This window comes from Rana temporaria, chromosome 9 (assembly GCF_905171775.1).
Source record: "Rana temporaria chromosome 9, aRanTem1.1, whole genome shotgun sequence".
Classification (NCBI taxonomy): Eukaryota; Metazoa; Chordata; class Amphibia; order Anura; family Ranidae; genus Rana; species Rana temporaria.
In genome coordinates this window covers 138871637-138896194 of record NC_053497.1, presented here as the reverse complement: position 1 = coordinate 138896194, position 24558 = coordinate 138871637, and the positions used below count along the sequence as shown (strand labels likewise).

General features: G+C 44.0%; 1 protein-coding gene across 1 annotated transcript in view; it reads right to left on the bottom strand.

Annotated features, from left to right (window-relative positions):
* Positions 1-24558, bottom strand: part of EXOSC2 (exosome component 2) — a 59269-nt gene that overhangs the window by 5772 nt on the left and 28939 nt on the right. Inside the window, exons 5-8 of the mRNA XM_040324658.1 lie at positions 13841-13906; positions 10535-10603; positions 10257-10439; positions 5638-5766 (exon numbers count right to left, since the gene is read on the bottom strand). Of these exons, the coding sequence (XP_040180592.1) occupies positions 5638-5766; positions 10257-10439; positions 10535-10603; positions 13841-13906 (447 nt within the window). The remainder of the gene's footprint in view (positions 1-5637; positions 5767-10256; positions 10440-10534; positions 10604-13840; positions 13907-24558) is intronic.

Here is a 24558-nt window from a genome sequence, read left to right as displayed (position 1 = left end):
TAAATTTCTTCCATACCTTGAGGTAGATGGACCTAGTTACCTCTTTTCTACTTGATAGTAGAGTTTTAACTACTTTATCAGAAAGTCCTTTAGATTTTAGAAGGTCTTCTTCAGAAACCAAGCAGTTAGATGTAGCCTGCTTGCTTCCGGATGGCACACAGAGCCCTGTGTCAATAGATCCTTCCTGTATGGTAATCTCCAGGGAGGTTTTGAGGCCAGGTTCAAAAGTGTTGCAAACCAAGGCCTTTTTGGCCAAAAAGGAGCGATCAGAAGCAAGTTGGTGTTCTCCTCCCTGAATTTCCTTAGGACCAGAGGGATTAGTGGAAAAGGGGGAAAGGCGTAACACAGCCGGTAATTCCATGGGTGTGCCAGGGCATCTATCCCCACTGCCTGATCCATTCTGTGAATTGAAAAGAATTCCTGGACCTTCGCATTTTGTTGACTTGAAAATAGGTCCACTTGGGGATGTCCCCATTCCTCCGATATTATATCGAACACCTCCTGGTTCAGACTCCATTCTGCTTCCACCACTCTTTTTCTGCTTAGCAGATCTGCTAGGAGATTTTGTGATCCCTTCAGGTGGACTGCCGATAGGGAGGCCACATTTATTTCCGCCCATGACAGAAGATGATTGGCTAAGTCCATGAGCCCTTGGCTCCTGGTTCCCCCTTGCTTTAGCACATAGATCACTGCTGTCGTATTGTCTGACAGAATCTGTACATGATGTCCTTTGACCTCCTGTTGAAAAGCTATCAGACCCAAATGAATGGCTTTCAATTCTCGCCAATTTGACGATTTTCTTGCCTCTATTTTTGACCACTTGCCTTGAGCGGTTTGACCCTCCAGGTGGGCTCCCCAACCCCAGGAGCTTGCGTCGGTTGTTAGACGCTTGTCCAGGGGAAAAAACCATGGGAGACCCTTCGTTAGATTGGAAGGGTCCCTCCACCACCATAGTGCTCGTTTCACTTTCGTAGAAAGTCTGAAACGCTTCTCGAACGGCACCTGGTGTGACCAGACCTGCAAGATGTTTTTCTGAAGTGGTCTGGAATGCAGTCTTGCCCACTGGACTGCCGGAATTGTAGCTGTAAGAAGGCCCAGAACTGACATAACTGTTCTGACTGGTACTGAAAGGTTCGTCTGGATCTGACCCACTGCTGAAAAGATTTTGTCTATCTTTTCCTGAGGCAGGAACACTTTTTGCACTACTGAGTTTAGGGTGTAGCCCAGAAACCTCATCTCCCGAGAGGGATCTAGATGCGATTTTTCTAAGTTCAAAATCCAACCTAGATTTTTGAGATGAGTCTGTGACGTTTGGAGGTTCGTCACAAGCTGATCCCTGGAATCTGCGAAGAATAATAGGTCGTCCAGGTATGGCACGACCGAGATCCCCCTCAGTTTTAGAGGCTCCAGGGCTTCCGCCATAATCTTTGTGAAAACTCTGGGGGAAGATGACAGGCCAAATGGTAGGGCCCTGAATTGGAGATGCCATACTGATGTTCCCAGATTGATGGCTAGGCGAAGGAACTTTTGGGAGGCTGGTGCTATTGGCACATGTAAATAGGCATCCCTTAGGTCCAGGGATGCCATGAAGCAACCTGGAGACAACAGTTTTGTGATGGAGTAAATTGTGTCCATACGGAAGTGTTTGTACCGTATTGATCTGTTCAGGATCTTTAGATTCAGAATCAACCGGTATTTGCCTGAAGGTTTTTTTACAAGAAATATATGGGAATAAAACCCCCGACCCTCCTGCTGTTTCGGGACCTGGACAATGACTTCTTGTTGAATCAGATCCTGTAAAAGGTTCATCATGGCCGAAGCCTTTTCTTGGTCTCTTGGAAGGGCTGTAATGTAAAACCTGCTTGGCGGACATTCCGAGAATTCCAGTTTGTAACCTTGTGAAATGATGTTCTTCACGAAAGGACTTGTGGATATTTGACTCCACTGAGGGAGAAAGGATGACAGTCTTCCCCCTACTGGAGTAGTTACGTCATTTGTCTTTAGGGTTTTGATCTGGAGGAGATCTGAAGAGAACCCCACCTCTTCCCCTACCCTTTTGAGGAATCCAACGTTTTTTGTTGACATCTTCTCTATTTTTGTAGGGTTGTTGAACAGCACGAAAATTCTTTTTAAACGTCTGTTTCTTCTTGGCTGGGAAAGCCTTCTTTTTATCGGCCGTTCTATCTAAGACTGTTTCCAGGTCTGGCCCAAAAAGAAAATCCCCTGAAAAAGGGATGCCACAAAGTTTAATCTTTGAGGCTGTATCCCCTGACCACGTTTTTAGCCAGACTGCACGCCTAGCTGAATTGACAAGTGCTGAGGATCTGGCTGCCATTTTAATTGATTCGGCTGATGCATCAGCCATGTATTTAATTGCATTAAGGATTAGAGGAAAGGAGTCTAAAAGGTCTTTCCTATGGGTGCCTGCTTCAATGTGGCCCTTCAGTTTCTCTACCCAGCATTCCAGGTTTCTTGCTACCACCGTGGAAGCCATGGCTGGTTTAAGGCTGGCGGATGCGGAGTCCCAAGCTTTTTTAAGGAGAGCATCTGCTCTTTTGTCCATCGCATCTTTCAAGACCCCCATGTCTTCAAAGGCCAGATCTGTCCTTCTAGAAACCTGTGAAAAGGCAGCATCCACTCTGGGTTTCTTATTCCAAACCTCAGTTTCTTTGTTTTCAAAGGGAAATCTTCTCTTAAGAGATTTAGGAAGGAAGGGACCTTTTTCCGGGTCTTTCCATTCTTTCTTAACTGTGTCAGATAACACTTTATGGACAGGAAAAACTCTATGTTTGGAGTCATCCATACCCTGGTACATTTTATCATGGACTGATAGTTGTACTCTTTCCTCCTGAATGTCAAGGGTAGTGTAGATTGCACCTAAAAGTTCATCCACATCCTCCAGGGATAATTTATATTTAGAGGTTCTGCCTGTATCCTCTTCTTCCTCTTCCTCAGAGTCTACAAGTGAGGGAAGAGTACTTGTCCCCTCATCCCCAGAGTCCACCACTACCGGCCTGGAGGTGGAAGCTCTTGGGCTTGCTGGTGGTTGCTGGGGCTCAGTATGGACCGCACTCTGCACTAGCATGGATTTCACAGAACTAAGTGAGTCTGAGAGTTCCTTGACAGATGAAAATAATTCTTTAATTTGCTGAGAAGATTCCTCTTCAACTATGTCTTTAATACATGATCTACACATGGCTTTCTGCCAAGAGTCTCTCAAAGGGTTTTTACAGGAAGGACATTTCCTTTGGCTTGGTGGATTTGCTGGTTTAGATTTACTAGCAGTTTTCTCCTGAAACGAGAAATTAAACTGACTTAAATCAAAGCTCTCTTAGCTAAGCAAGGGAAACCACCACCGTGCTAATACCACCACCAGAGTGAAAAAATGTCCCCTTTAAGAAGAAAGATAGAACATAGCAACCACCAGAGTTTCTGCTAGATGGCCCAGCATAGGCTTCCATCAGAGCAGAGCAGGCTCCCATAAGGAGGAAAACAACCAAACACAATAGAAAGCCCATAAGGATAAGAATAAAGGCACCAATGTACCCCTCTTACCTGGGCCTGACCGGTGCTGACGGCGCCTGCATCCGCCATCGCTGTAACTCTTTCCTCCATTGCAGAGAGACAGCTGTAGAGGAAAACGCTGGGCTTTTGAATTTCCCGGGCTCCGCGTCATCAGTAGGAGCCGGAAACGGAAGCGCCGGTCAGAGAACCCGCCCTCCAGTCCCTGCGTTCCAGGCGCCAGGAGCCACGAGCGCCACGCCTCCACAGGAAACGCCGCGTCGCCGGCGTGACGTCACCCGCCAGACCGGGACCCGGAACCGACATGCAGGACATGTTTCTTGAAAGAAACGGTACCTGCCCGACCACCGGGGTCAAAACCTGCGGACTCCGGGCACCAGACGCAGCGTCCCCTATGGATCCTAAAGCTCCCGTGAGCAGGCGAGACCAGAGGACTCCGGAGCATCCCCCCTTAAAGGTACAGCGGAGGAGCTGGGATGGTTCAGTCACCACCTTAAAAAAGGTAAAACAATGAGGGAAAAGCCTGTCTCCAGCCTTGGAGAGAACGCAGCTCCCTGGCTCCAACCTGATGCTTCCACCATGGCGGAGGAAACACAATAACTGAAGCCATGGTGGAAGAGGAGGGATTTAAAGCCTGTGGGTGTTTCCTACAGAAGAGGCGGAGCTGCGCTCTCTCCAAGGTTGTCCTGAAAGGCGATTTGAGAAAATCATACATTGTGATTTCTGGATTTTTTTTTTTTGATTATGTCTCTCACAGTGGACATGCACCTACGATAACAATTTCAGACCCCTCCATGATTTCCAAGTGGTAGAACTTGCAAAATAGCAGGGTGTTCAAATACCTATTTTCATCACTGTATGTCAGCGGCGGCGTTCAAACAGCGCGGGAAGCGGGGATCGGCTCAAAAACAGCGCGGGAGATGCAGGGAGGACACCACCAAGGCCGCAGACCGACGCCGGATCGGACAAGGCCGCCTATGGACGCCTGGCAATACACCAACGAGGGGCATTCAAACTAAGTATTTTCTTTTTTTTCCTGAAATTTCCCTTCTAGGTTGGGGGTGCGTGCTATACGCCGGTGTGCGCTATATGAAGATAAATACGGTATATAAAAAATGCAAAGTGGTTGGAGAGAAGCTCAAGAATGGCAAAGATGTTTTTATTACAAAACTAGCTGAATACCCGGCGTTGCCCGGTCTTCCTATCTTAACCTTTTGGGGAGGAAAATCATAGTAATATAAATATACCCATCTTTTATATAAGGGTGTAGGTAAGGGTTAATTTAACTGTCATATGTGTACCAGGTATTATTGAAATATCTCCAGGCGTACAGAAGTTATGTGGGAACATACATTTCCCATTGATTTGCATGGGACTTTAAACAAAAACCCCGACCCTCACAAATGGGGGTAGTTAAGGGATAAATTAACTATCCTATAGTTTAAGTGGACATATAAGTAACATGTGACCAAGTGTTATCGAAATATCTACAGCCGTTTGGAAGTTATGAAGTAACATGTATTTCCCATAGAGTTGAATGGGACTTTAAAGAAAAACCCCGACCATGGCAAATGGGGGTGGGTAAGGGTTAAACCACCTGTCCTATGTTTGTTGCTGACATATAAGTAACATGTGTGCCAAGTTTCATGTTAATATCTTTAGCCGTTTGGACGTGATGCTGGAACATACATACATACATACACACACAGACACGTTGAGTTTTATATATATATAGATTATGTGAGTGGGCTTCTTACAACAATTTAGGTCGCACGCAAATGTAATGGGAGGGGCAAGTGTTTAGACAGCACATAAAAGTCAGATAGAGTTCTGGGATATAAGGGTGAAGGCATACGGGAGGCTTCCCAGGTTATTAAATGTAAATCCAAAGAATTTAAATCCCAGTGCTAATGTAGCCATGCTGTTTGGGGTGCACAGACAGAATCAAAAACTGCTTGCAAAGGAAAAAAATATATACAATTGTACTGGAAAATAGTGACCATAATAACCAATAAGAAACAGGTGGACTTGGTCCCCCTTTAACATTTTACTGCCCCAGATGTAAAAGATGACTGTATGGTTCAAAGCAAGGCAGACACTGTGTGTGAGACGCACCTGGTGGGTTAAAGATGCTTCATAGCAGTACAGGACGCTGGTGTCATACAGTAACATCTTCTGAGCAGCTAGCGCCAGAATGCAATTTCTCAGCCGTGAAATCACTTCCCGGTCAGATAATGATACAGGCTAAAAAGGAAAAAAAAGGGTTTAAAAGGCATCCATAATGACAGGTCTGCATGAATATACTCAAGTCATGTCACAATAAGCAATAGTATTTTTAAAGAAAATCTTCAACTTTTATCATAAAAAGATGCTTTACAGCTCCAGTCAGTGACTGCCAAGTCTGAGATGTTGTCATCAGTCTGCTGCTGGCAGACAAAAGCATTTTCTCAATCTCTTATCCCCCAGTGATCAGACTGCAACGCTGAAGCAAGTTGCAAGGTTAGAGGCTTTATGCCGGGTTCACACTGGTGTGCTTCAGTTTGGAAACGGTGTGCTTGCAGCGCAGCATGCCCGTGGTTTTCATGCAGGTTACCCGTACTTTCCCACAGGCTTCTGCATTTCTGATGCGTTCTCTGAAAGTGCGCCAAAAAGTCCTGCATGCTGCATCTTTAGTACAATTTTAGAAAACGCACCACAAATGCACGCTCTGATAGAAGTCTATAAGAAGCATGAGCAACCCACGACTGCGCTGCACACACATGCTGCGGCCAAACGGCGTCATTTGTAATCACAGCCAAGAACAGACAGGCATGGGGGATTCCATAATCCATCTCTCTCTCAAAAAGCATCTTTCAGGGAAAAAAGGATTTCTGTGCCATTATAATGGTGCAGGAAATGGTTGTTTGAGATGTGCGCCACATTAACAAAGTAGATAGACCCGTTTCAGATCTCTCTGCTCCACCCTCTGCAGTTTTTATCACAGAGTGAAATACTGGTGCAGGGTACACTCCAAAATTAACAAAAGGTGTTGGTGCAGTTTTCAGTATAGAAAAAGGACGCAGATCCTTGCCTAGTCGGACTTGATGTATGGGGTGTGTCATCAGGCAGCTCACATCTCTCTCTTTTCTCATAGAGTGATCATACCTCACGAGCAGAGGAACCTTCCTCTAATCTCTTGTACTCAGCTGAGTAGAAAGGGTGATCAGAACACGCAGCTACAGCTAAACAGCATAAGGCTCCTTTCACACTTGTGCAACCCCAAGTCGCAGGATATGCGAAATGCCATGTATCGCTATGAGCACCGTTTTCAATTAACAAAAGGTTCTTGACTTCCTGCACTACTTTGATCCGACTTTAACAACTTCATTAAAGTCACTTCAAATTCATATCAAAGTTGGTCCCCAAAGCTGTACTGAAAATCGCGCAGCTTTGGAGATGGCTAGTGTGAAAGGAGCCTAAAACAAGCAGCAGATCACTTCATATTAACAAAGAGGTTTGAGCCCCTTTTGTTAATTGGCAGAAGGATCTGCTCTGTTTTCTCAGCTTAGAGGAGTGGTGCAGACCTAAAGCCTGCACCACTATGTTCATTCCTCCAAATGTGTGCACCTGTAAATAATACTTGCACTATTTGGTAGACATGTACTTAATGTGAAAAATGCAATTTAATGCAAGGTCCACATTAGTGGTCATAGTCTCTTCTATGCTCATTAACCACTTAAGCCCCGGACCATATTGCTGCCTAAAGACCCAAGGGGTTTTTACAGTTCGGGACTGCGTCGCTTTAACAGACAATTGCGCGGTCGTGCGACGTGGCTCCCAAACAAAATTGGCGTCCTTTTTTCCCCACAAATAGAGCTTTCTTTTGGTGGTATTTGATCACCTCTGCGGTTTTTATTTTTTGCGCTATAAACAAAAATAGAGCGACAATTTTGAAAAAAATTCTATATTTTTTACTTTTTGCTGTAATAAATATCCCCCAAAAACATATATAATTATTTTTTTTTCCTCAGTTTAGGCCGATACGTATTCTTCTACCTATTTTTGGTAAAAAAAAAATCGCAATAATCGTTTATCGGTTGGTTTGCGCAAAATGTATAGCGTTTACAAAATAGGGGATAGTTTTTTTTTTTTTTTTTTTTTACTACTAATGGCGGCGATCAGCGATTTTTTTCGTGACTGCGACATTATGGCGGACACTTCGGACAATTTTGACACATTTTTGGGACCATTGTCATTTTCACAGCAAAAAATGCATTTAAATTGCATTGTTTATTGTGAAAATGACAGTTGCAGTTTGGGAGTTAAACACAGGGGGCGCTGTAACATTTAGGGATCACTGTGTGTGTGTTTACTAGTGTAGGGGGGTGTGGCTGTAGGAATGACATCATCGATCGGATCTCCCCTATAAAAGGGGATCACCCGATCGATGCGCCGCCATAGTGAAGCACGGGGAAGCCGTGTTTACACACGGCTCTCCCCGTTCTTCAGCTCCGGGGAGCGATCGCGACGGAGCGGCTAAAAACAAATAGCCGCGCCGTCGTCCCGGATCGCTCCCCGAGCGGACCCGACCTCCGCATGTACCGGGGGGGGGGTCCCGATCGGACCCCCCACCCACGTCTAGCAGAGGACGTACATGTGCCTGTCCGTGCCATTCTGCTGACGTATATGTACATGAGGAGGTCGGGAAGTGGTTAAATCAGTCTCTGCATTATGTTTTCACCTCTCAGAATGATACAGAATTAGATAGGGATGTATATTAGAAACTTGCAACCAGGACTTCAATCTACACACTGATATATTGTAACTGTCGAAATCTTAGAGGAGATAGGAAGCTCTGTTCTTTGAGATCTTTATAGTTTTTAAACACTCACATATGTTCTTGTCCCTCCACAACTGCTAGGAAGGGATCAGACAACAAGACGTACTTGCCTGAAGCGTGTGGTTAAGCTTTAAAGTGGATGTAAACCCGAATTTATTTATTTTTGCAGTCACAATGTAGAGTATAAGATTTCCTATCGTCTGTGCCCAGTCTTGCCACAGAGTTAACCCAGCTCTGAGCAATCCTCTTTTATTGTTCAGTGAGCTAAAACGAACAAACAGGAGAAAACTTTTGTCCGTTCTTCCCCCTTCCTGTGAAGGACAGGTTAGTTACACATCTCATGCACTAGCCTGAGACAGGTGTTATTTTTTAATTCCCACCCCCACTCCTTTTTTGAAGTCATGTGGTTACTTTTCTGGATTTTGACTGAATGTTACTGATCATAGCAGAATTTAGTGTAAGGAATACACAGGAGAAAATGCATGTTGACAAGGGGAGTGTAGAGGTGGGCGGGGAGTCTACTGACATCACGACTTCACCCACTGAGCTCCAGACAACAGACTCACCCACAGAATCTGCAGTTTTTCAGTTCTTATAACAGACAGAGGGGAGACATTTGACAGGTAAGGATACATACAGGAGGCATCTATATCCTTATAGAACAGCAGTACGGCAGTAGTTTAGAAAGGATGAGGGTGGGTTTACATCCACTTTAAAAGGAACCTTGACTCAAATGTAAAAACAATTCCAAGTGTGAACCAATGGGTAAAAGTGGAAGAAAAGCCAAAATCTAACAATTCTTAAAAATGTTCTCTCCTACCTATGCTGACTAACCAGAATAAAAAAAGGTGTACTTATGTTTTGTAATAGACTCCGTTCACGTGATCCTGCACCTCCAGCGGTAGTAAACACTGCTTGGTGACTTGCACTTACAGGTAGGCCTATAACATCCCAACTGTCCCTGTCCCTCTGTCCCCCTTTCCTCTTCATTTGTCCCTCATTTTGGTCTGATCTATATAAAAATGCACTTTGCATCCATCAAAAAGTGTTTCCCAGCGCTAAACCTTTCATCCAATTCTAAATTGCTGCATTTGTAAATTCCAAAAGCCAATATATACAAATAGTAGTGGTAAAAAAGCACATGTGGGTTTATCAGTTTTTTTGTACAATTCTCCTTTAAGGGGTGTGTCCTATGCCTGATTCTTTTGCTGATAGGTGTCCCTCATTCCCATCTCAAAAAGTTGGGAGGTATGCTACAATAATGCTTACCTGTAGGTACAAGGAATATCACCGAAATGTGCACCATTTATTAGATATTTACTATTTCTGCTGCCAGTGACCTCACCAGCTCATGCGCACTGGGCTCTAAATGGACGGTATACTGAATATGCAATCAATTCAGATCGCTGTGCCACAATCAAGACTCCCTTGAGTGACGTCATAGCTGCATGGCTATTTACACAGGTAGATTCTGGGAACCCGGCAGGAATACAGGGTGAAGATGGAAGCCCTGTCCAAGGTGGCAGAGTGCTGCTAGAGGGATTTGTTTTAAAAGGTAAATCTTTCCCAATTCTCTTTTGCCACAGAACTATTACTTCTGTTATAAATCCACTGAAGAATGGCGTGACAGCTTGACAGAGCTGGGAATTCTGTGCCTAATCAAGAACCGATATGTCATGTCATTACTGGATGGGGTTGCTTTTAACATCAAGACTACAGCGTTTTAGATCAGTGCTTCTAGGAAAAAAAAGTGAGCAAATGTCACCAGCTACTACAGCAGTGGCTAATGATTTTACCATTTTGTGACAGATTCTAATTCCCATGGCATTCTCTTGGCTGCTGACTGGTGTTCATTTGAAAAAAGACAAGTTGTGTTGCTGACACTGTGTTGGCATTTAAAATATCAGTGGATTACCTCCAAATTGGTAACAAACCCCCCTGCTCCAGATTCCTCTTCAACCCCTACAGGTGTGGGGTTCAGCCAGATGAAGCCATTGTTTCCCAGGATGATGGAGGCTCCACAGGTAAGATTGTGAAAATGAGTCTTCCTTCTCTTTATCAACGAAGGAGATACTTGAACCAGGACACCTTGCCCAAGCTAGAGGCAAAAAAAAAGAAGAAGAAAGGATTGCCAAAGGGGATATACATGTCAAAAGCAAAGATTGCGTACACATTGTTGCCAACACCTCCTACCTTGCCATACTTGAGGCTGCGAGTGTGGAGTGATAATGCGCCATCAGAGTACACCGCCTGGACCTCGGCCTGAGAGAGTGTGTCAAGGAAGAACCAAGCTAAGTGCTAACAAATAAAAACATTATTTACAGTGACCTTTTACAGAGAGGACAGGAAGTACTCTAATGGTAACATAACCGTAAATTATCAGCCTAGGTACACTGGATAAGCACAGTGGCTAAGTGCACTCCTGCCTGGCAGCACTATAAGTATAGGTGTGAATCCCAACCACGTCCCTACCTGCCTGGAGTTTGCATGTTCTCTGTGCTTGTGTGGGTTTTCTCCCACACCCCAGACATACTGGTAGGTTGTCTCTTGTACAAATTGGCCTGTGTATAAATAAATGTGATTTATGGACCTTCAACTGTAAAAGCTCCTTGAGGGCAGGGGCTGATGTGAATGTACAATATATATGTAAATCGCTGCAAAAATTTACATCGCTATACAAGTACCTGTAATAGATAAAAATAAAGCACAATAAAAAGATGACATGTCTTTCCTGGTGGTAAATTGTGCTTTTTGCATCCTCCGAATGCTTATGCATTTGGTCATATGATCTCAGCTAAAGAGGACAATCATAGTTTAGAACACCAACTCAAAAATCATATTAAAAGACCTTTCATCCATGTGACCAGATTTTGAAAGACCCTTTTCTTTTTTGGTTGGCCCAAAATACAAATCTTTTACAAGTGTATGCATGCCTATAGAGTGCACTTATGTAGAGTACACAGAGAGGGGATCTGTTATGTGCTTTACATTCTTCAGTATGAGACAAGAAGGGATAGGTTCTACCTCCTCGTATTCCATGTTCATGCTAGGTGTGAGTAGGGATGAACAGACCATAGCCATTTCCTGCTTGCCAAGTGCCGAAGACGCCACACGTCAGCTGGTGCTAAAATGACACTGGTTGTGACAAGTCCCAGGCATTGTCTTATCTTTACATGTCACCAATAATTAGCTAGCCTGCATTTCTGCCCCAAAATACTTTATTAGTATCATTATTCTTTAACATATAAAAGGATCCACTTTCAATTGGAAAAGGAGAATAGTCAACGTGTGTGTACACACAAAATAAAATATTTTTTGTTTATAAAAAATAAAAATAAAATGACCTGCCCAGGCACCCTCTAACCTTCATGGCCAATTTTTTAGGCGCTTGCCATATATTAAAATGACCTGAATTGCCATATAAAACAGGCTTTGTGGTGTGTATTTTTAAAAACGTACAGCATGCTGCTTTTTTCCTTTTTTGAAGTTCGGGAAAGTCAAGACATTTTGGAGTTGTCACCACAAGTAGAGAAGCACAGTCTTCCATTAGAACACTTGATCTGTTGATGACTAAAATTATCTGAATTTCCATATAAACATGCTTTGTGGTCTCCATTTAATGTTCCAGAATGACAATGCTTAAGCACTGCCTGAAAGAGGTCCAGCGCCCCCATGAAAACCTGTCCAGGGAGCCCGAAAATGTCGGCACCCCAGCCAAACTTTGGTTCGGGTGCAGCCACCGCCATTCCTTGTAAGGGAAACTGGCAGTGAAGCCTTTCGGTATGAGTTGCTCTAACCAAAAGATTTTTTTTATTATTCGTTCAGGGTGGAGTTGCGAAGCAAGTTTGTTCTATTTCAAATGCAGCTTTATGCTACCTCCACAGACCCAGTCTGTCTGGACAGTATGGACACTTGGCACTATCCAAAGGCAGAACGCCACTATTATTATATGTATATTTTACTGTCTTGTTCCCCATGTGAAAAAGTATATGAAAAATGTTGTCCTATGTTGCTAGGCACTTTCTAACCCTAGCTATGGAGGTCCAATCTGCCCCTCTCCCATCATGTCATAGTCCATCTGATAACAGTTAACAAGGAGATGGCTGCTTCTTTCGGTTCTGAGCACTTTCTAGCAGCAAGATATATGCAGAGAAAAGGGGGATGTGTCAACCTCTGCATTCTTCCTGCCACTGCTGGTCTCCAGAAAGTGCTCAGAGCAAGCAAGTCACTTATTTTCACATAGACACATCAGGAAGGGACAGGAAAATTCTACAGGAGGAGAGAAATGTTCCACTCTTAAAAACAGTCCATACATGGAATCAAAATTCTTCCAGGTCAGCAGGGACCAGCCGAATATCGATCGATGTGTGTGTAACCTGGTTGTACACAAGTCGATCAATTGACTTGTGTACAACCAGCCTGTCAGTCCAAACCCCCCCTCCCAAACAATTAGTGCCACCAGCGATAGCCAGCAACATTATTCAATATGTTCTGCCAGCAGGGAAGGTTCTAATAGCGCCGCAGAAGGGAATCCTCCATCAACATTTACTATGTTGATTGGGGAATCAAGCAATTCTTTCCTTCCACCCTTGGTGGAGGGAAAGAAAATTGCATTAGCTGTGGCCCGCCTTAGACAGATACCCCTAGAACAAGCATGCCCACTGGAAGATTAACCCCCACCCTCTTGTCCTGGAGACAATTCTAAACTGTTGATAATTACCCATCACTTTCTGTCTGTGACAATGCTCACCAGGACAAACAGATCTTCCCAGCAAAAAGACAAACAGTAATAAACACCTAACAGGGTTCTTAACCACTCAGCACTCTACAGGCAGAGGGTCAAGAGGACAGTCAGCAACTACAGCAGAATCCATGTTTCACTTTAAAAGGAATCGGTTAGGCTAAAACATAGGAGCTGCAATTGTCATTTTAATATTGCATGTTGCTGGGTTGTAATCTATATCCTTGAATCACAGACCTGGAACAACATTACACATACCAGGTGTCCCAACACTTTACCAACTGCAAGCTTATTCCAAGTCAATGATTAAAGAAGTAGAAAACATCAGCCGCATCTTCAAAAAACAAAGTAGCATTGGCAACTCTCATACGTATAGTATACCCTGCATTACAAACTTTAGGCAGGTAGAACGGTTCTGGAGTAAACGTTTTAAGAGCCCATTTAGCCAGAGTTGCATTATAAATAAAACCACCTCTGTACCTGTAGAGGAACTAGTCACTTTCATCCATTTGTAAGGAAAATCCCCTCAATTGCCTACATTTTGCTCAATATTACTTGATTAAGCATCCTGACATTTCTTCTCCTTTGGCGACATATCAGATCCTGTTGCTTAGTAAAAGCACTGTAGAAATCCCGTGCAGTTTGCAGTGTCGCATGTAGAGAAATATGTTGGCAGGATGTATTTATAGCCGACACAGCTGCCTGGCACAGCACCCTGCAAGTCATCTTGTGCCAGCATGGCGGCTGTCAAAGGATACACTAATCAAGTCTCCTTCCTTTAGGTAGCTCCTCATTGCCAACTCGTCCTCTGCTGACCTTCTCCTCTGTAAGAGAACACAAGACACGAGGGATCGGTGGACTGTATAATAATGCAGAGTCCCAGTGTGCCAGGGGGCTCTCCAGAGAAAAACTTGTGTTGTGTAAAAGCTGGAGCTAGGGAACGGCCAAAGAATGTCATTAGCAGCACACGAGGGAGTAGAAACTGCTGTACGTGCATTACTCGTTGAGGGGAAAAAAAAGACAAATGCAACAACTGACTTTGCTTACATATATCCGTGTATGAAATTTTACACAAATTTATCAAAATTTTTATTTTTAAACTATTTTTTTTTTTTTTTAAGTGAACCACAGGTAAAAGTTTAGTAATGACTAAGTTACAGGCTACTTACCCATGTGTCCTTATCATCTGTGTGCCGTCTGGTAGCAAAATCTACCATCTACAGTTTATTGCGGCCTACTAGAACACAAAAGATCTGCTTGCTACATGGAGACCTGTGTTTAGGACAATGTTAACCATTGCAGACTGTGAAATTGGGATTTAAGGGATCGGTATATGTGTATGGCAAAAATTGGTCTGTCAAATCCAAATGAAAAACAAACAAAATACATCTGGTGCGTAAAGCAAGGTCAAAACCCTCATGGAATTTTTTGACAGGCAGACCAAAATGTTGATAAAATTATATATATATAATTTTATAACAACATGATAAAATAGTACAAATCAACGATGATTACGGTTAGGGCAGCGCGCTTCACACATGCGCAGTAGGGGTTTGGCTTGGCTGTGAAGCTGCAAGGCTTCACTGCTGGTTTCCCTTATCAGAGATCACGGCAACAGCACCGGAGAGACGATTGAAAAATCAGCAGGGGTACAGACACCGCTTGATTTGTGGACAGGTAAGCGTCCTAATTTGTAGCTGCTGACTTTCTGAAGGAGCCTGGAGCTCCACTTTAACCACTTAAGCCCCAGACCATTATGCAGGTAAAGGACCTGGCCAGTTTTTGCGATTCGGCACTGCATCGCTTTAACTGACAATTGCGTGGTGGTGCGATGTGGCTCCCAAACAAAATTGGCGTCTTTTTTCCCCACAAATAGAGCTTTCTTTTGGTGGTATTTGATCACCTATTTTTTGCACTATAAACAAAAATAGAGCGACAAAATTTTGAAAAAAAAAATCAATATTTTTTACTTTTTGCTATAATAAATACCCCCCAAAAAGATCTAAAAAAAAAAATTTTTTCCTCAGTTTAGGCCGATACGTATTCTTCTACCTATTTTTGGTAAAAAAATAAAATAAAATAAAAAAAAAAAAAAAAAAAAAAAAAATCGCAATAAGCATTTATCGATTGGTTTTATTGCATTTTTATAAAAATATTTTTTTACCACTAATGGTGGCGATCAGCGATTTTTTTCGTGACCGCGACATTATGGCGGACACATCGGACAATTTTGACACATTTTGGGACCATTGTCATTTTCACAGCAAAAAGTGCTATAAAAATGCATTGTTTACTGTGAAAATGACAATTGCAGTTTGGGAGTTAACCACTAGGGGGCGCTGAAGGGGTTAAGTGTGACCTCATATGTGTTTCTAACTGTAGGGGGACAGGGCTGGACTTGTGATGTCATTGATTGTGTTTCCCTATATCAGGGAACATACGATCAATGACAGTGCCACTGTGAAGAACGGGGAAGGTGTGTTTACACACACACACACACACACACACACACACCTCTCCCCGTTCTTTAGCTTCGCAGAACCGATCGCGGGACACCGGCGGCGATCGGGTCCATGGGTTCCGCGGGCACGGTCATGGAGCTTCGGACCGGGTCGTGACATCACGGCTAGGCTTAAAGGGCCACGTACAGGTACATGGATGTGCCCAGCCGTGCCATTCTGCCGACATATATCGGCGTGAAGGGGTCCTTAAGTGGTTAACAGCTGACCTCCTGTACTTACAAGGCACCAGACCGGCCATCCATGGGACCTGGAAGCAAGTGGAGATCAGTTGAGTAGCAGTTTCTATTAATGGCGTCTCTAGGGGGGGCAGAGGGGGCCCTGACCTCCCCAACATTATGCTGTGCCCCACCATGTGCCCCCTCAAAAAAAACAAAATATATATTTTTTGTGTTTTGTTCAGGCCGCCACTAGAGTAAAACAGCACAAGGGGGGGACGACAAGACAGCACGGGGGGGGGGGGGAAGACGGCACGGGGGGAGAAGACAGCACGGAGAAGACTTGTAACTCCCCCCACCACCCGATACCTGACTGCCCAGGTATCGGGTGAAACATCGGAGCATTTCCCCCGAGTACTCGGGATATGCTCGGTATCGGTACCGATACTAGTATTGGGATCGGGACATTCCCTAAATAGCTTCCTTTACCTTAGTGCAGTCCTCCTTCCCTTACCTCATCCTTCCATTTTGCTTTTAAATCTCCTTCTTTCCCCGGAGAAATCCTCACTTCCTATTCTTCTGTCTAACTCCACACAGTAATGCAAGGCTTTCTCCCTGGTGTGGAGTGTCGTGCTCGCCCGCTCCCTTGAGGGGGAAAGCAGGAGAGTCAGGACGCCCTTTACGTTGCAGATAGATAAAGGATCTGTGTGTTAGTGGGCGTCCTGACTCTCCTGTTCGCCCTCTCCCCCCTTAAGGGAGGGGCGAGCACAACACTCCACACCAGGGAGAAAGCCCTGAATTACTGTGTGGCGTTACAGACAGAAGAACAGGAAGTGAGGATTTCTCAGAAGAAAGGACATTTAAAAGCAAAATGGAAGGATGAGGTAAGTGAAGGAGGACTGCACAAAGGTAAAGGAATCTATTTAGGGAATTGTTTTTTTTTTACCTTTACAACCCCTTTAAGGATCACCTTACAGAAAACCAATCTGTAACCCAAAATATGTGGTATAGTGGCATCTCTATAATAAAGGAGGTGTGCTACTTGCCAGATTACTGAGGAAAACAGAGGGGGGGGGGGGGGAGCCTAAAAAAGAAGAACGAATGCAGCCATCACATCTAATGACTGGTAAGCTGCAATATACAGTATTACAGTTTTGGGTTTAATAACGTTTTAAAGCGGTAGCAAAATCCACTTGTTTTAACTTGTACCTAGAAGTGAGCCTATAATTAAGGCTTACCTGCAGGTACAGTGAATATCTCCTATTCACATGTATAGTAGCCGACGGGGTTATTGGCACATGCACACTGCGCTCTGAATAGACAGCATGCTGGAGTGTGCCATCCATTCAAAGCGATGTGCAGCGATTGTGAGTCCCGTGTGAATATAGGGGAGTGATGTCACTGTGGCCCAACCATGCAAACAGCCATACTGTGTGAACCCACAAGGGAGCCCAGGTGAAGACGCATGCCCCGTCAGCGGTGACAGCGTGTTGCTGGAGTGATCTGCTTTACAGGCAAGTCTGTCATAATGTGCCAGTATTCAATACATGCTAGAACAATATTTCAATAACTTTATTTATAACAACAAGAGTTAACTCTGAACTGCACTCCCCTGTACAGGCAACAGAGGCGGGGGTTAAGAATTACACATTAATGATGATTAAGGACCTAATTTTAACTCCATGAGAAAGCTATTAATACAAATGAAGGTGATGGAAGGAACGGACATGGTGACATCAACCATTATTACACTCGACAGGGAACTGCAGTGATCTTCCAGTTGGCGGTACTGATCCTCAGCTGCAGTGGCGGCTGGTGCTCAAAATTTTTGGGGGGGTGCAAAGGAAAAAAAAATTGCAGTCTTACTGTGCCCAAACGCAGCCACTGTTACATGCCATCAAACGCAGCCACTGTGCCATCAATTTGCACCACTGTGCCATGCCATCAAATGCAGCCACTGTGCCATGCCATTTAACGCAGTCACTGTGCCATGCCATCAAATGCAGTCACTGTGCCATCAATTTGCACCACTGTGCCATGCCATTAAACGCAGTCACTGTGCCATCCATTGTCACCACTGTGCCATGCCATTAAAAGCAGCCACTGTGCCATACATTGTCACCACTGTGCCATTCCATTAAACGCAGTCACTGTGCCATCCATTGTCACCACTGTGCCATGCCATTAAACGCAGCCACTGTGCCATACATTGTCACCACTGTGCCATGCCATTAAACGCAGCCACTGTGCCATACATTGTCACCACTGTGCCATGCCATTAAACGCAGCCACTGTGCCATCCATTGTCACCACTGTGCCATGCCATTAAACGCAGCCACTGTGCCCTTTAATGGTCGCCGCTGTGCCCTGTAAATTGCTTTCTCCCCCCCCTGCCCGGCACTTACCTTTACTGGTTTTAGGCATCCACGTCCGACGATGTCTTCTCCCGCCCTCGATGACTGACAGGCGTCTCAGCCAATCAGGTTACAGGTAGCCAGAACCAACCAACCTGATTGGCTGAGACGCCTGTCATCTTGTTCAAGGGGCGTACAGTCTGTGCGCTCCGAGAATAAGCTTCCGGGACCCGAGGGCTGTATTGGGAAAGCCTATCAGAGCTGTTGGCTTTGATAGACATTTCCGTACAGCCAATCAGCTGGCGTTATTCAGATGGCCGGACATTGAGCGCCGACCATCTGAATAACAGCGGCAGCGGGGAAAATAACATAGATTCGTGCAATGCATGAATCTATGTTATTTGACTCAGTGGCGGTGAGAGCCAGAGGGGGCGGCGCTTCAGCGCCCTCTATGGACGAACTGCCACTGCTCAGCTGCAGTCAGCAAAGATAATCCTTAAAAGGGAACCCATGAGAACAGATCTATGAGAGATGCCATTGGTGACTTGTTTTAAAGGTGCAGGATCTCAAGGATGTCATTCTGATCTGGGCTTCACTACTTGGTGAACAGCCAAGCCACCAGTAAAAAGTTTAAAGGTCTGTATTTTATACATGATGTTCCAGGTCAGCGACACACTTGGTTGTAAAGTCAGGCACCTGTAGAGTCATGGCGAAAAATATTGGCACCCCTGCATATTTGTCAGATACTGCACCACTTCTCCCAGAAAAAAGCTGTTGCAATTACAAACATTTAGGCATTCTCTTCCTTATTTCTTTTGTTTGTATTGGTAGGACACAAAAAGTGGAGAAACAAAAAAAGTCACATCTGACACATTCCACACAAAACTCCAAAAGTGGACTGGACAAAATTGTCACCCTCAATTTAATATTGGGTTGCACACCCCTTGGAAAACATTTCTGAAAATCAATGGCTTCCTGTAACCACCAATGAGTTCTTACACCTCTCTATTGGAATTTTGGACCACTCTTCTGTTGTCACCTTCTCCAGGGTCTCCGATTGGAATGGTTCCTTTTCCCAACTGCCGTTTTGAGATCTCTCTACAGGTGCTCTATGGGATTTACAGTATCTCTCAAAAGTGAGTACACCCCTCAGATTTTTGTAGATATTTTATTATACCTTTTCATGTGACAACACTGAAGAAATTACACTTTGCTACAATGTAAAGTAGTGAGTGTATAGCTTGTATAACAGTGTACATTTTCTGTCCCCTCAAAATAACTCAACATACAGCCATAAATGTCTAAACCTCTGGCAACAAAAATGAGTACACCCCTAAGTGAAAATGTCCAAATTGGGCCCAAAGTGTTGCCTATTCATATTTACCTCAGTGAACGGAGCATCAGACTGATGCTGCATGTGTCCCCCGGTGTGTCTGCACTGAGAACGAACATCGCGGATGGCTCGGTTCTCACTCCTCCCCGAGCAGAGCGATGCCAACTGTCAGTCAGCATCGCTTCTGCTCTACTTCTCAGCACTCATTGGAGCGCCGAGCAGTGGAGGGGTGGGGAGCAGCTATCTTAGTGGCTCGCTGAGACAGCCATCAATCAGAGCAGACAGAATTCTCACCGCTCCAGGTGAGCCTCGTGATGATCAGGGGTTGTTGAACCACCAGGGTGCTGGCGATGCGGTAATAGCAAAAAACAAAAGAACAAAAGCTGGACAGCCGCACTCCAAAACTTTCTTTAAAAGAGATGTCTTTTATTTTCAACTGTGCATACAGTCACTGCAAGCCCACAAAAATCAGTATGGCCAACGTTTCGCACTGGCGTCAGTGCTTAGTCATGGCTAGAGCATCAGCATCAATCAGAGCAGCTGGCGGATCCAGACTTGAAAGTCAGGATGACGCACTGCCCAGACTGATGGCTGTGACGTCAGCGGAGGGCGGACTTCAGACCGATCTCTGTTGAAAACGGGTCACAGGATTGCAAAATTAATTGCACTCCTGTGACCCAGAGGAAAAGCCCAGCTTCAAAAGCTCAGGCTGGACTTCTCCTTTAAGTTTACCAGAGTTTCACAGGTTGCCATTGGAGTCCTCTTCCACTCCTCCACAATGACATTGCGGAGCTGGTGTATGTTAGAGACCTGACGCTCCTCCAACCTCTAAAGTGGAGGTTCACCCTAAAAAACACATCTATATACCATTAAATCCAGCATACTGCCGACATGTACAGTATGCTGGTATTTTTTTTCCGCTACACATACCGTCTTATAGTTCTTTTTCACCCGGGTCCCGGGTTCTCACTCCTGCGGGTAATAGGCGTTCCTATTAAGAGGCGTAGATGATTGACATGCATATAAGGCACGTCACGCGTTCCGAAAAGCGCTATATGGCACCTGCGCACAGACTAGGAGCCGTGTAGAGCTGACTGCGCTGGCGCCGTATAAAGCCGAGTCCCAGTTCGGATATTTTCGGAACGTGTGACACGCCTTATCCGCACGTCAATCATCTACGCCTCTTCATAGGAACGCCTACTCCCGGCGGTAGTGAGAATCTGGAAGCCGGGTGAAAAAGAACTATAAGACGGTATGTACAGCGAAAAAAAAAAGAAATACCAGCATACTGTGCATGTCGGCAGTATGCTGGATTTAATGGTATATAGATGTTTTAGGGTGAACCTCCGCTTTAAGGATGTCCCACAGATGCTCAATAGGGTTTAGGTCTGGAGACATGCTTGGCCAATCCATCACCTTTACCCACAGTGGTCGTCTTGGAGGTGTGTTTGGGGTTGTTATGTTGGAATACTGCCAGTCTCCGAAGGGAGGGGATAATGCTCTGCTTCAGTATGTCACAGTACATGTTGGCATGCATGGTTCTCTCAATGTACTGTAGCTCCCCAGTGGCGGCAGCACTCATGCAGCCCCAGGCCATGACACTCCCACCACCATGCTTTACTGTAGGCAAAACACACTTGTTTTTGTACTCCTCACCTGGTTGCCGCCACACACGCTTGACACCATCTGAACTAAATAAGTTCACCACCTTGGTCTCATCAGACCACAGGACATGGTTCCAATAATCCATATCCTTAGTCTGCTTGTCTTCAGCAAACGGTTTGCAGGCTTTCTTGTGCATCATCTTTAGAAGAGGTTTCCTTCTGGGACGACAGCCATGCAGACAAATTTTTCACCATTTTAACTGGTTGCTGGTGTAATTTCTATATTGTCAGCACCTGCCAATTCATACAGGCGAGTTTGATCACATATTACAGGAGCCTCACAAACTTGGAGTGCAATTAAAATTTTGAGAAGGTACCAATACTTTTTTTCCAGTCTATTTTCGGAGTTTAGCTTGGAATGTGTCAGATTTGGCTTTTTGTTTCTCTGCTTTTTTTTGTTATACCAATAAAAAAAAATAAAAAATTATATATATATATATATATATATATATATATATATATATATATATATATATATATATATATATATAAAAACACGAGAATGCCTAAACATTTATAATTGCAACAATTTTGTGGGCGAAGTGGTGCATTATCTGACAGAAATGCAGAGGTGCCAATATTTTAGGACATGACTGTAGGTCTTTACATTTATGGTCCTAGCATGTAACCCTGGAAAAATGGTTTTGGCTACAGTGTTTCCCCAGGCAAAAAAAAAAAAACTGTGCCGTTTAAAACCTGTAATAAACCATAGTCTTACGTTTTCCTCAGATTTTTTTTTTTATACCTTTAATTTAAAGAGCAACTCCACTTTTGTTGAAAATAATAAAAATATCAATCTATATCTATATATAAAAATCAAACTATCCTCCTTGGGTGATCAATGTACGTTGCAAGGATTTTAGCAACCGGTTTCTGCTCTGAAGAAAAAGCTATTTGCTTGCTTATGTCAGTGTGCAGAGTGAATCTCATCTCATTATTAATCAGCTGACGCACTTGTAGATTAATTACACAGCAAATGATGTCAGAGCCGCTGCATCTTTTCCAGCCTAATGACTGCAAGTATTGAAATTACTGGATCAAGAGAGCTTTATTATTAAGATAAAATACTGTACATAAACCATCATTTTTACAACAGGTTACTTCTTAAGCAAACCTATTAACAGTTGGAACAAAAAAAAGTAAAATTTCCTCTCCCTGTGGTGCTCCCATCAGACTTCAGCATCTCCAAGCTGCTCTGACACAACCTAGGGGCCCCATAACAAAAGCTGAACTCGTGCACATGTAAAATGTTGGAGATGCAGTTTCTCTCAATATAGCACTAAGCCTATAATGTGATGGCAGTAAGAGTAGACCACCTCCTCCCCTTCACTTACACTGCAATGCCCACATCAATATCATTAGAACAGAAGCAGGAAAAGATCAGCCATGAAGATGGATAAAATCCTCCCAATGTATATGGGATTTATTTCTCTCTCAACAAAAATGGAATTTCACTTTAATATTCTTAGGCAACCGGCCCGCCTTATTTAAAGTTGGGATTCAGAATTCGGATATAGACTTGTCTATATAAGTAAACATGATTTTTTTCAGCCGTCTATTTCACAATTTCCTTCCCTCAGATTAATTTCATGTACTAGCACCCTTTAGGCTATTATTTTCATTTATAACAGTCTGTGTTGAGCACTAAATAAGTGATCGCTTAGAAAGCGAGAAAAAAAACGAAGCATAGCAGAGCCTGAGACACAGGCAGTCCAGTCTGGTCCATGATTGCGGAACAGAAAACGATACAGCAATAGTGACATCTAGTGGCCATAAAAAGTTCTGCAAGACACCGGTATTTCAGGTAAAAAAAATGACAATAGGATTTTTGAACTCGCCGTAAAATTATTTTTTGTGATTCCACTGCACAACACAGAAGATCATAAGAGAGGGGAGTGTCCTATATTCAGTACTGTGCTCCAGGTTATGGATTTCACTGATAAGTCAAAAATCCTATTTTGCTCATTGTACACTACACGGGGGTAATCGGTCGGAAAGGCTCAGCAATCATGTAACCAGTGTCATTGGTCATCACGGGGGTCACATGATTGGAAGCCATTTCTACAGGCTACCAGTCCTTAGTGGGGCCCAGGAGCTGCCTTTGCCAGCTCAATCTCTGTGGGGTCTCAGCACAGAAATATCGATTGTCCAGTGACACGTGGGTATTAAAGCGCACCCTTTTCCCGCTGCACATAAGTGTAACGCAGGCAGCAAGAGAATAAATCGGTATGACTGGAATATTCCAAACTGAGGGGTGGACAAAAACAAGACCAACAAGCCGATATAACAAACCAGTTGAGAAGGTTTTGAGAGACTCAGAGCAGCTTGTAGCACCTTATGCTTAAAGCGGAGGTTGACCCAAAAATCCACTTTTTGACATTCGCTGTAGCATACTGCCAACATCTGCAGTATGCCGTTTTTTTTTTGTTTTTTTTTAAACTTGTACTTATCGTTATATGAGCCCTTGTTTTCCGGCTCCGAGCGGGGAATGGCCGTTTCTAAGCAAAGAGGAGTTGATTGACGGCTGCTAAGGCGCGTCTTGGCCTCTGTTTAATCTTCAACTGCCATGATGCTGCACATGTGATCAGTTACGACACCAGCCATTGGATGGTTTGACCGTTTGGTTGAGTTTGGTTGAGAGCACAACCAATGGGACAGTTGGCAATCCCAGGATGCCGGAAATGTAACTGCTTTTAGAAACTGTTAAGTCGATGGGTTTACTTCTGCTTTAACAAAAGCCGTTAATAGTATCTGGCTTCCAACCTAATGAACATTTGCTTGTAGAACAGATGGTCTGGCCCGTCAATCCTTTTTTTACCCGTTATCTTTTCTCTGTAATGTCAAGTTTCATAGTTGGTATAGTCGGTTGAATAAAAAAAGACCTCAGTCCATCCAGTTGAACGTGTGTGTACGTATTACGCCACTTTGCATATCCCTGAATATTGTGTACAATAGGAAGTTTGTCTAAGTTTTTGGAAATTAGCAACATTACCCGCTGCAACCACCAATTGTGGAAGAGAGTTCCACATCCTTACAGCTCCAACAGTAAAACACCTCTTACGCAGTTTAAAGTTTTCTCATCCAACTTCATTGAACTGTCCACGTGTCTTCATGAATGACCCAAGCCTCAACAATTTCCTCCCAAAGCTGGAATTACCATTAAGATATTTCTATATCTCAATCATATCCCCATTTAAGAGCCTCTTTTCCAGGGAAAATAAAAATAACTGAGGTCCTCCAGTCCTCTTATTGGCTTTGTTTGCCCTTCTCTGGACTCTCTCCAGTTCCAGAACATCCTTCCTGAGGATTGGTGACCAGAACTGGACGGCATACACCAGGTGTGGCCGAACCAGTTTTGTAACGTGTTCGATTTATAATTTTATCTCAAGTAAATCCACTTTTTTGTGCATGCCAATTTGCTGCAGCTTGGCACTGCATGCTATTGCTG